This window comes from Gavia stellata, chromosome Z, assembly GCF_030936135.1.
Source record: "Gavia stellata isolate bGavSte3 chromosome Z, bGavSte3.hap2, whole genome shotgun sequence".
Taxonomy (NCBI): domain Eukaryota; kingdom Metazoa; phylum Chordata; class Aves; order Gaviiformes; family Gaviidae; genus Gavia; species Gavia stellata.
Window position 1 is genome coordinate 73,001,543 of NC_082637.1, and position 11,872 is coordinate 73,013,414.

The following is an 11,872-nucleotide window of genomic DNA, read 5'->3' on the forward strand; positions in this document are numbered from 1 at the left end:
TCACCCTCAAGGCACTGCACTGAGCTTGGTTTGCCCTAGCTGTTTTGATCCACTGGTTAAGGAAAAAAAAGAAACAAGGGTGCTCACTGAACTGAAAACAAGTACTGTATTTTAGTGCTGTTTAGTCTCAAGACACTTGTGCAGGAGTCTCAGCTCTAGCCAGCAGTAGGATTACTTTCTGTTCCTCCCTGTGACTCAGCCAAACTGTCCCACTGATAGAGCAGTCTCCTGCTGGTCACATTTGTACAGATCACCAATAACCTCATTCAAGTAGAATATGGAAAGACACTTCGCATACAGAATTTTAGTCCTGCTGAGACAAATACAAAAAAAAAACGTAGGTAAAACATGCAAGGGATCGCTATTCTGTAAGTATCTGAAAGGGAACTACCTTTGAGGTACAAAAACCCGCAGTACCAGCATTTATAAAATGAAACCTGCAACACACAAAAGCTAGAGATGTTTTCTAAGACTAAGTTTCCCGATATTCAAGTTACAACACACGTATAGTCACGTAGCAGCTATTTCTAGAAAGAAAAACAGAGTTCTCTTCATGGCACTTTTGCTTCAGAGCAGCATGGAAAGCATAAGCTCTGTCCCAGGCCAGATGGTTGAACAAGACTAAACTACCACACTAGAGGTTAAATCTGGCCCTGTCTTCTCAGCATATTTTCTGAAAGACGTTTTTTTGCTAAGATTTTTCTGTGAATAGCTGTCTAAAAAGAAGGGGGTGGTGTCTTTAAACCAACATCTGCTCTAAGAAAAGAGGCAATGAACAATTTTGTAATTATATTGGAAATGCTTCATCTACAGTAATTAGAACATTCATACAGAATTTTCAAGAGTCAGCTTAAAATAATGCACACAATACATTAATTTCAGAACATCCTAGATGCATCAGTTGGTTGTATTCACTGACAGTAAGTTTCTCCCCTCTGCAGGCTCACATATGCCCACCACCAGGGCTGGTACTGCTTTCCACGACACACCACTGAGGGGTATCTGATTTCAGTCATCAAGGTGGAAGTCAAGCTTCACATGCCAGCAGGCTGACAGATTCCAAACTGCATGTGTGCTGATAAAGCCTGGAGGTGTTTACGCATGCGCAGTATTAACAGAAGCTCCTGTAGCAGCCAAGCAACCACTGGCTCTATAGGCAGTATGCTGCAAGACAGCAGCCAAGCAGTAGTCAGCGATGAACCAAAGCAAGCTTCACATCTAGCTCAGGGTCAGGACCAAAGCTGGCAGAGGAAGGGACTATTTGACCTCAGTGCAGGAGCTTCAAAGAGCCTGTGGACTGCATGACTTTAATGGGCCTGTGAAGATTGACCACATCCTTGTCAGCTTCATGTATTATGTGGCTGCATTAGAGCCAGTCCCTATTTAACAAACACCAGTACAAGCCCAAAACATTAACATGTTAACCTAACCGGTATAAAACTTGATTATATCTTACCATGAATTATAAGTACTTGTGCATACTTTACTAACAGAGTATAAGATCTAGAATTCCTAAAAAGAACACCACAGAATCTTAGTTTAAGCCTGGGCAATTGCACACATACAGGAATTACAAGGCCTGGAATAAAAGACAAGCGGTAAGGGAGTTTTCTCGACCAAGAGGCAGGGGTGAAGTGCAAGGAACTTCATTTGAGCTTGCATCCTGGAGCTTTATACAAATTGCAAAGTCAGTTTAATTACTTAGTTTATTTCTTTATGCTTTTAGAAACAACTATGGCTGGATAGAACAACAAATAGCAGGAAGTGAGGGTGAACCGCTTGTAGTCCTTCACTCATCCACTAATGCATACAAAACAAGCATCACAAGTTATTCACTGGCCCATTTACGATGTCTGACATTGAACACCACCTCTAGGGTGATGCTCATCATCTTCATAGACTTCTCCATTATAGTGGTGTTTCCTTTTTTGAGATGGATCAAAGTCCACTAAATCCACTTGTTCCATTTCCTCAGTTTCTTCTATTTCCTGCCTTGTAGGTAGCAGTTTTTCAAGTAAAGACAGCTTATCTGAGGAGAGGAAGCCACTCTCTGGGAAGTTCACCTGAAATTATCAAGAACTGGGGTTACTCAACTCTGCCTGAATTGGCCTTTTTCCATCCCACTACAGGTCAAATATCTGCCAAAGTCAGCTTTATCATCACAGATGATTTAAACCCAGTGCTTAAAAATATATCTAAGTCAGTACGCTATTTTTTAATGTCTGCAGGAAGTTAGCTTCTAACTCTGGCAACTGAACCAAGTCTTACCCAACATTTCTTCTGCCTCAGGCTGCCCTCTGGAACCACCCTAGCAGCAAAGTACAGCATAGATCAACATTAGAGATATGGCTGAATCTCTTCCAAAACCATAGCAGGCGGAGCCTGCTGCCACAGGTCCCAGCATTAGCTCCTCTCCAGAGAGGAAATCAGCATTTTTCAGCCTACTCCTTTGCTCCAGCTCAGGGGAAGTTATTAATCCATCCTTCCTACAGGATGATAGAAACTGAAATTCACAAGGTATCCAAAGACATTCTTCTGGTACTTAACATACTTTCAGCACAGACTGTTCTGGAAGTTTTTTCTTTGTTCTGAACTGTAATTCTGTTTGACTGATTACATGTTCTCACTGTTGTCAAAAATACCAAACCAGGACATCCAATAATTGGTATCTCTTCTTGATTGAGGTAATGCTTAGAGGTTAAGTTTTGGATGGATATTCAGTGCTGAACTGTGCCATGGAAGTTGATCCACTTACCCTGAATTCTATGATCAGACGTCCTTTTTCATATGGTCTGCGATAAATTGGCATACCTTCATTCAACACACACTTAATAGCCCCATGCTTGACAACCTGGCCTAATAAAAAAAACCACAGAAAGACCAAAAAAAGGAAGGGATTCATGCAGGCAACAGAAGCAGCTTTAGTTTTAACTCCCTTCAGTATTTATGTAACCTTCTACATTGTGGTTAGACAGCTACACCAATATGTAGTAGTCTAATACTGCCTGGTAACTTCTGAGTAGGAAAGCAGGTTGACATCTACATTGTATTCTTGTAACCTTGTTATGCTTCCCAAAGGAAGCATACTTACAAATTTATTAAGTGCTCCATCAGTTCCAAGGCTGAAAAAGTGGTTTTCAGAGACCCACGCCTTCAATTCTCATGAGGTATCCTCAGGATACAAGAATGTCCATGAGGTAAGGTCTGTTACTATATCACGCAAAGAGAAAGTTACTGCTGACTGCTATACAAAAATCCTTTTGTTTAAAGATTTGTACTGCAAAGTCTAGGAAAAAAGCTTGATACCAGCACGCATCCCTTGTACATCAAGATGGGATGTTTCTGTTCCTTTAAATTTCCAGCTTACATTCACCGTATGCTTGGACTTCTAGCAGAAAGCAAACCAACACTTACCAGGATGGGAGGTAATAATAATAGTTCTATTATCCAGCGTTGTGATAGGCTTTTGAAATCCACATAGTGCTTCAACCAGTTGAATATCCATAGACATAAGAAGGTCTTCATCTCGTCTAAGGGAGAACCAACCAAAAACAGTCACAGAGAGGGAGAAGCAGTAAAAGGACGATACCCAACTTCAGTATTCAACTTGGAAAGGACAATAAAGCTGTAATTTTAATAGAAGCCCAGGCAATTAAATAGGAAGAAGTTCTCTCTCAGCCTCCTAAACATTGCAACTGGGACAATTAATCCCTTCCTTTCTGTAGATTAATACTTTAAGTGCATCAGCTAGCTCTACATTAATCTGTTACACTTGCTTTCTGAAGATCTGGTACTAGGAAAGTTTGAACAGGTGATGGCCACTCTAGGTTATGATGGAATTACCTTCTAGAAAGCACCAAGAAGCATCTGGAAGAGATAATGTAATTGTTTTAATTGCCTATTCTGACTTCAGTACAGCAGTGCTAGTGATGTCTGCATGCACTGCTGTGCTGGTTTTGGCTGGGGTAGAGTTAATTTTCTTCGTAGTAGCTAGTATGGGGCTGTGTTTTGGATTTGTGCTGGAAACAGTGTTGATAAGGCAGGGATGTTTTAGTTACGGCTGAGCAGGGCTTACACAGAGTCAAGGCCTTTTCTGCTTCTCACACTGCCCCACCAGTGAGTGTGCTGGGGGTGCACAAGGAGTTGGGAGGGGACACAGCCGGGACAGCTGACCCCAACTGACCAAAGGGATATTCCATACCATAGGACATCATGCTCAGCATATAAAGCAGGGGGAAGAAGGAAGGGGGGGACATTTGGAGTAATGGCGTTTGTCTTCCCAAGTAACCATTAGGCGTGATGGAGCCCTGCTTTCCTGGAGACGGCTGAACACCTGCCTGCTGACGGGAAGTAGTGAATGAATTCCTTGTTTTGCTTTGCTTGTGTGCGCGGCTTTTGCTTTACCTATTCAACTGTTTATCTCAACCCATGAGCTTTTTCACTTTTACTCTTCCGATTCTCTCCACCACCCCACATTGGGGGAGTGAGCGATCGGCTGTGTGGTGCTTCGTTGCCAGCTGGGCTTAAACCACGACAGTCCTTTTTGGCGCCCAATGTGGGGCTCGAAGGGTTCAAGATAACGACAGGTTTGATTGGAATGTGCTAGATCGAATTTATAGCTGTTATTGGTGTTTAGCTATTAATCGGCAGGCTCCTGTGCTTGCCATGGGGCTTGCTTGCCCTACTGTAAATTAGAGTCTGGTGCTCGTTAGTGGCTGCTTTTTGCTTTCGCTGCTTGCTGTGCTGCTGTACTGCTTATCATCTTGCTCTGCTGTGCCCGGGAACATTTTGATAACAGCAATGGCCATGCGCCTGGGCTGGCAGATGGCCAGGGCATCGCTGCTCCTTCTGTGCTGCTGTACTGGACAGGCTGGAACTCCAGTGTGAACTCAAGTCAAAGGGACTGTGACCTGTGCATGAGTCCACGCGGGAGCAGGACACCCTGAAGCGTCTGTGGCCATGGATAAACCCACATCAGAGCAGGTACATCTCAAAGTGTCTGTGGCCGTGGTTATGTCTGTGCTGCAGCAGGTGTACCTCTGAAGGAACTGTGGCCCAAGGGTAAGCCCATGCAGAAGGTCGAAGCATCTGTGGCTGTGGATACATCCATGCTGCAGCAGGTACACCTGGAAGCATCAGCAGCTGTGCATGAGGCCATGCTGGAGCACCTCAAAGTGAGGCCATGGATAAGCCCACGAGAGAGCAGGCACACCCCTGGAGAGACTGCAGCCATGGAAAAGGCCATGCTGGAGCAGGTTTACTTCTGAAGGGACTGTGGCTGTGGGTAAGGCCACGCTGGAGCAGGTATATCTCTGAAGGCATTGTGACCTATGGATAAGGCCACGCTAGAACAGGTGCACCTCAAAGCGACTGTGGCTGTGGATAGCTCTCTGCTGCAGCAGGTATACCCCTGAAGAGACTGTAGTGCACAGATAAGGTTCCACTTGGAGCAGGTACAACCCTAAGGGACTGCAGTCTGTGGATAACTCCAAGCCGGAGCAGGGGCAAGGGGAGGAGTTCATTGCAATGTTAAACCCTATGGTCTGGTCCAAAGGAACCAGGGGTGGAGATTGTAATGGAAATACCTTTAAATTGCTGTAACCCATGATTGGAGTTGCATGTTATAGCAGGAACTGCCTGAACCAGTAGAGGACAAGCCTTACAAGAAGCAGTGCAAGTGCAGCAGTGACCCCACCCGAGCTGGCTCTGATGCCCAAGAACTCCACTCAATACAACATCTCTCCTGTCCTGAGTGACCACCGTAACAGACGGAGCCCAAAGTCATGGACTAAATGAACTCAATGGACATTTTTTGGACATTTATGGACATTTTAGAGACATTTCACAGGGGTGGTCCATAGACTAAGGGAATGGTATATGTGTATTGCATCAAAGGATGGGAAGGGTGGTGGTGGTTAATGAGAATGTATTGGATAGTGTGAGACCTGAGCATGACGTAAATGGTATGGAATAAGGGGTGGAGAATATGCTGGTTTTGGTTGGGGTAGAGTTAATTTTCTTCATAGTAGCTAGTATGGGGCTGTGTTTTGGATTTGTGCTGGAAATAGTGTTGATAAAGCAGGGATGTTTTAGTTACTGCTGAGCAGGGCTTACACAGAGTCAAGGCCTTTTCTGCTTCTCACACCACCCCACCAGCGAGTAGGCTGGGGGTGCACAAGAAGTTGGGAGGGGACACAGCCGGGACAGCTGACCCCAACTGACCAAAGGGATATTCCATACCATAGGACATCATGCTCAGCATATAAAGCAGGGGGAAGAAGAAGGAAAGGGGGGACATCTGGAGTAATGGAGTTTGTCTTCCCAAGTAACCGTTACGCGTGATGGAGCCCTGCTTTCCTGGAGATGGCTGAACACCTGCCTGCCGATGGGAAGTGGTGAATGAATTCCTTGTTTTGCTTTGCTTGCCTGCGCGGCTTTTGCTTTACCTATTAAACTGTTTTTACCTCAGCTCACGAGTTTTCTCACTTTTACTCTACCAATTCTCTCCACCATCCCACCTGGGGGAGTGAGCAAGCAGCTGTGTGGTGCTTAGTTGCCAACTGGGCTTAAACCATGACAACTGCATATTCAAGGGCTACAAAATCCTCCACATGATTCAAAGAACTCAGTTACTTCACTCATCCTGTTTTAAAGACCACTGTAGGGAGACTTGCCTGAAAAGTTAATTTTAGACTCTGACGGGAGTGGGGGAACATTCCACTTGTCCCAGAAGCAGCATGAGCTCAGCATAACCCCAAAAGGCCAGTAATATCAAGGGTTATCTAAGGACACTAGAACTGAAGGCAGTGGACAGAAAGATGGATAAAAATAAGCCAGCAGAGTTGTGACTTCAAGTCACAGGTAACCATCCAAACAGTTCAGCCCAGACTGTTCCTTTGGCACAGCTCATTCAGTATCTGGTTTCACTGGAAGTTAAGAAAAATCAGCTGAGTAAGCTTATCCAAAGCTAACAGAACTGATTTTTAACCTGTGAGCTCAGTTTTCTTTGGCATAGAGTTCTGGCATCAACTTCCAGAGCTCCTCCATAAAGGACAGTCAGGCAGACCAGTTGCAGCTTTCCCAAGAACCTTTGACTCACCATTCCTATTTACAAGTACAATGTCAGTGGTTGGTGTTGAGACAAATGCTTTCTCTAAATCCATTGATTCCCTTATTACTGCTCTGAACAGAAGCAGTGAGACACCAAGTGCAACATGTTTCTGTGAGATGACCAATGTTGCTTTTAATCGGACCGAAATCTACTGGACAGACTCATTCCACAAACAGTAACTTGAAACAAGGAGGCTTGCAACACCAAGCAGTACTGTCCAGTAACATGAAATACTTGAGATATGGTTAGTGCTGCTTGAGTCACTTTTGCTTTCGCAAGAAAGAACAGACAGGACCCATTACCCTGCCCAGTGCACTCAGGTAGGACATGACGTGTGGGAAACCACCTTTGGTCAGAAGGGTGCATGCTATATTCAGTCAGTTTGTTGTAAATAAGATCCGTGAGGAAAAGTGAACACACTAGGAATTCTCTGTGCCTTGAAGTCAAGTGGGCAATGAACAGCTGCCTACGCTAAATGGTAGTTTTCTGAGGGAAGTGATAGAACGGTATCCTAAGAAGAGCAAGGAAATAATGACAAATACTTACATCCATTAAACAAAATCTCAGTATTTTAAGAGATCTTAAAATTACAGATTTGTAAACTCTTAATAACTGTAACTGGTTTTGTTTTCCTTCCATCCCCTTTCACTGCCAATACTCACATAAGAATATCTCGTGCTACTAGAACACAAGTGGCTGTGACTAGTTGTACCAGGATTCCTGCACCTCTGTGCTCCTTTGGCCACCCAAACAAACTCACAGGTGAGTTCTAGACGCATGATCCTACCTACTGGTATTTCCAGTACATAAAAGGTGAGTGGCAACCAAGGCAGCAGATGGACAAGCAACTTGGGAGTTAACACGAAGGACTACCAGAGTTTTTACCTTGTAAATACAGAGTGGTCTTTTTGATCCAAGACAATAATAATGTCTCCTGGCTCTAGTCCTGGCTCTTGGTCCCCTTCACCATGGAATGTTATTTTCTGGCCATCCTTCATTCCTATTGCAGAAAACAGACAAACAAACATTTTTCATCTTTTTAAGTGAAAAGCAGCAGCAAGAAATATTTTTATAGGCACAAGCTGGTACCAGGAGATCTCTGGATCTTTAAATTAGAACATCACAACCCTCCCTTGAAGCATTCATAGATTTTTTTCAATCCACTCGCGTGTCCAACAGATTTTAATGACGACAACCTGAACTATGTCTCAAGATGATTCAGCTTAATTGTAATGCAAAACAGCCACCTGCCAAGATACAGTCCTTAAGGGAAAACTCGTTACCAAAACAGCTTTCATTATATGCACAAGCACTAAAACCAAAACACTGCGTACGAAATACATTTTGAGAGCAAGTGACCAATCAGCTTTTTCGGTTTTATCATATATGTGGCAGAGCTACTTATGAAACATGATCTCAGTGCCTGTTGAGTGCAAGAAGCACTCTCCCTAGGACTGTAACCGTCATGTAAGAAACTCATTTCACCCACACAGAAGTCTCTCCATAAACTGTAGCTGCCTCATGCTAGCTCACAGTCTGTTTTTCTGTAAGGAAGGAAAAAGAAACTCTTCTCAGTGATTTCCCTGTTTAAAATGTCAGTAATACATCCCTACTAGCACTCATCTTTAATGTTACTGTAGGATTTTCCCTGTTAAAAACAAATCCAGGCATTGCATAAGGTATGCTTAGACATAAAACAGTTCCAGGCAAGCCTGTCGAAGCCACATGCTTGTCAGCTTGCTCTCTCTTACAAGCTGCACTACTCCAGAGGCTTCTCCCACCAGCTTTTGATCAGCCTCCTCAACAGAGATGCAACACTGTTACGTTCTCCCATCACTGTGAGGGTTTGCGTATCAAGCTGCATTTTGCCAGGCAAAGAGTACCTGCACTGAGCAGCACTGTCAGGGTTGCGTAGCAAACAGAGTTCTAAGCATGAGAGGCTTAGCGCTGTCTCTGCACCCCATTACTATAGCAGACCTGGTTCCCCTTCACACTGAAACACAGTAGAAGTGATCGGAGTCTGCAGAGTTTCCCAACAGGTGGTGAAAACTCATTAGGAAAGCTGAGCCTACAAGTGATGAGTTATTTTAATCAGTCCAGCTACGTGATCACAACTCGCACCTATGAGGTCGCTCAAAAATAATTCATCACTTACAATACTACAGGTTTCAGAATTCATTCTTAGTTATGTGCACAGGTATTAGATGCAAACATAGAAGTAATCAACCTTCCCTATAAACAAGTCTCCTACTTTTTAAAGGCAGCAACAGGCAATTTTACTGTATATGTATTCAGCAGTGTTACTCACCAAATGAACACCATGCATTTGCTAAAGCTTCTGTTTTAGTGCTGCAAAGTCAGTCAGTACATCCAAGTTCAAGACTTCATCTTAGTAAGACACCTCACCTTTGTCAATGTGAACTTCTAGTATCTTCTTCTCTCTAACAATTTTTCTGCCAGTGCAGCTCTTACACCGGTCCTTGGGGCTGATACGCTCCCCATGCCCCTGACACTCCATACACACGGACTGGATTTGTTGCACCATTCCTGGCCCGATCTGGTGAATTCTGATCTGCATGCCTGTTCCTCTGCAATTAGGACAGCATTCTACTGCACCTTTCTTACCACCACGACCTGAGGAGAATGAAAATTGGAGACAGATGGTTACGCACTGCCAGAAAAAAAAACCCAAAAGCTTTAGAAGCAACTTGTGTTTAGTTTCAGTTTCACAGTTACCTTCACATTTGTCACAGATAACATTCTTCTGCAGTGCAAGTTTCCTTGTTGCACCATTGTACATATCTTCTAAACTTACTGACAACTGATGGACCACATTTTTGCCTGTAAAAGAAAAAACAGATATTTACTCAAGTTTGAAAGCTTGGTCTCCAAGTAACAGTGCACTTCCCATGTCAGTATGCTCAAGTCACAATAAACCAAGTCTATGAGCTTAAACATCCTGTTTTAATACAGCTTTATCTTGTTTTGCTGCTATTAGTCAATAGCCACTTCCTACCTGATGTCAAATTAGGTAACAATTCTAATGGCTTTGATAGTAACGCTTCTCTGTTAGAATAAGCCAGAGACTCTTCTGTGAAAGCACAAACAATAACAGAAGCAAAGTATGTAGAACCTTAGACATTTAAGTTTTATAATGCAGGACTTCAGTTTTAACAAAGTGACTGAACGTGTCCCCTATAAGGAAGTGAGAGACGCTGTCTAGAGTCAACAGAGTACCTTCTTCCTCTCACCAGGGGACTTTCTGGAAACTGAATTGAGTAATTAAATTTTTACACTCAGGAATTAATTAGAACTTTAGCTACTGCAGGCTTAATTTTGTGAAGGATACCAAGTTCTGGCTTACTAGGAATACTTTGATACAACACTGCAACATTTTGATACAAACCCTTTTTTCTTCCCTTTGTCACCAGGTCCACACTAAGAAATGATGGGGTAAGCACTATTCTTAACCAGTTTAATTAGCACTACAGTCTTTCCCAGTGTGATTAATCTGGACTTTAATTTCTGAGCAGCATTTTACTGCAACTTCAACTCAATTCCACAGACAGGAAAACAAAAAGGTTTCACAGACTGAAGTCGATTTGGCTATCTTATTTAGACATAGTTACTTGCAATTAAAGACCAAATTCACATTTAGACACTACACTTACTGTAGCTCAGTTAAGAAAATCATTTTAAGGTATGTTACCATTCTGTTTCATATTTAGCCTATTAGCAGCTGGGCTTATGCTCAGCTCAAGGCTTTCCAAACACGAGATCTGGTTAGCTATTAACATGAGACAATACATAAGAGACCAAACTACCACTGTATGAACCAAATGCCTTCCCCTGCTTGTTTCAGGTGTTAAGGGCTAGGGACAATGTTTTCTCTGAGTCTGAGATCATGCCTGCAAGTTCATTTTAACGCTACTTAAAGTCTTACATCTACAACATTCTCCTCAGAAACTCTGATCCTGTCTACCACAGCAATCACGCTGTAAAGTCTGAGGAAGTGTTGGAAGACGGCACATTACCTCGTCTCTCTCTCTGCATCCTCCCACCGCCGCCAAAGAACATATCGAATATGTCCATGGGTGACCCGAAGCCACCACCAGAGCCACCCTCTTTGATGGCCTGCTCGCCTCCTTTGTCATACAGGTCTCTCTTCTTTGCATCTGAGAGTACTTCATAAGCTTGGGAAATCTGTTTAAACTGCGAGAAACATACACCGTGCCTCAGACACCCGAGTCCTAAAACCCCAAATGGCACCCCGGCGGGCCCCCGCCGCCGGCCACCCTCCCGCTCCCGCCAAACCCTCCCCAGCCGGTCCCCTCACCCTCCACTTCAGCACCCGCTAGGGCAGCCGGCCCCGCAGCCCCGTCCCGTCCCGCTGCCGACCTTCTCGCCCTCATTGGGGTTCTTGTCAGGGTGGTACTTCAGCGCTAGTTTTCGGTAGGCCTTCTTCAGCTCCTCAGCGGAGGCGTTGGGCTTCACGCCCAGCACATCGTAGTAGGTAGTCTCCTTCACCATGGCGGAGGGCGGCCCCTAAGCAGCGGGCGGTCCCGCACCCCACGGCGGCTCCTCGCCCAGCACCGAGCCCGACTTTTCTGGAAAGTTCCGAGCCGGTCCCGCATCCGGGCGCTTTTGAGCCGGCCCCGCCCCGCCCCGGAAGTTCCGCCCCCCTGGCCGCCGGGCTTTGGAGGTTGGGCAGCCAATAGGGGTAGGAGATGGAAAGCGCCTGGCCAATCACCGCCGCCCCTC

General features: G+C 44.5%; 1 protein-coding gene across 4 annotated transcripts; it reads right to left on the bottom strand.

Annotated features, from left to right (window-relative positions):
* Positions 1 to 776: 776 nt before the first annotated feature.
* Positions 777 to 11,725, bottom strand: DNAJA1 (DnaJ heat shock protein family (Hsp40) member A1). 4 transcript variants are annotated; one of them, XM_059833445.1, is made up of 8 exons: positions 11,510 to 11,725; positions 11,146 to 11,323; positions 9,848 to 9,952; positions 9,518 to 9,745; positions 7,997 to 8,111; positions 3,415 to 3,530; positions 2,756 to 2,856; positions 777 to 2,063 (listed from the first exon to the last, which is right to left on the bottom strand). In XM_059833445.1, the coding sequence occupies exons 1-8, from the start codon at positions 11,639 to 11,641 to the stop codon at positions 1,845 to 1,847; spliced, it is 1,194 nt and encodes a 397-aa protein (XP_059689428.1). In that variant the 5' UTR covers positions 11,642 to 11,725; the 3' UTR covers positions 777 to 1,844. The 4 variants fall into 4 exon arrangements, with proteins under 4 accessions (XP_059689428.1, XP_059689427.1, XP_059689429.1 ...); XM_059833444.1 differs by having other exon boundaries at positions 11,146 to 11,407; XM_059833446.1 differs by lacking the exons at positions 3,415 to 3,530; positions 7,997 to 8,111 and having other exon boundaries at positions 2,756 to 2,851; positions 9,513 to 9,745.
* Between the last annotated feature and the right edge of the window lie 147 nt (positions 11,726 to 11,872).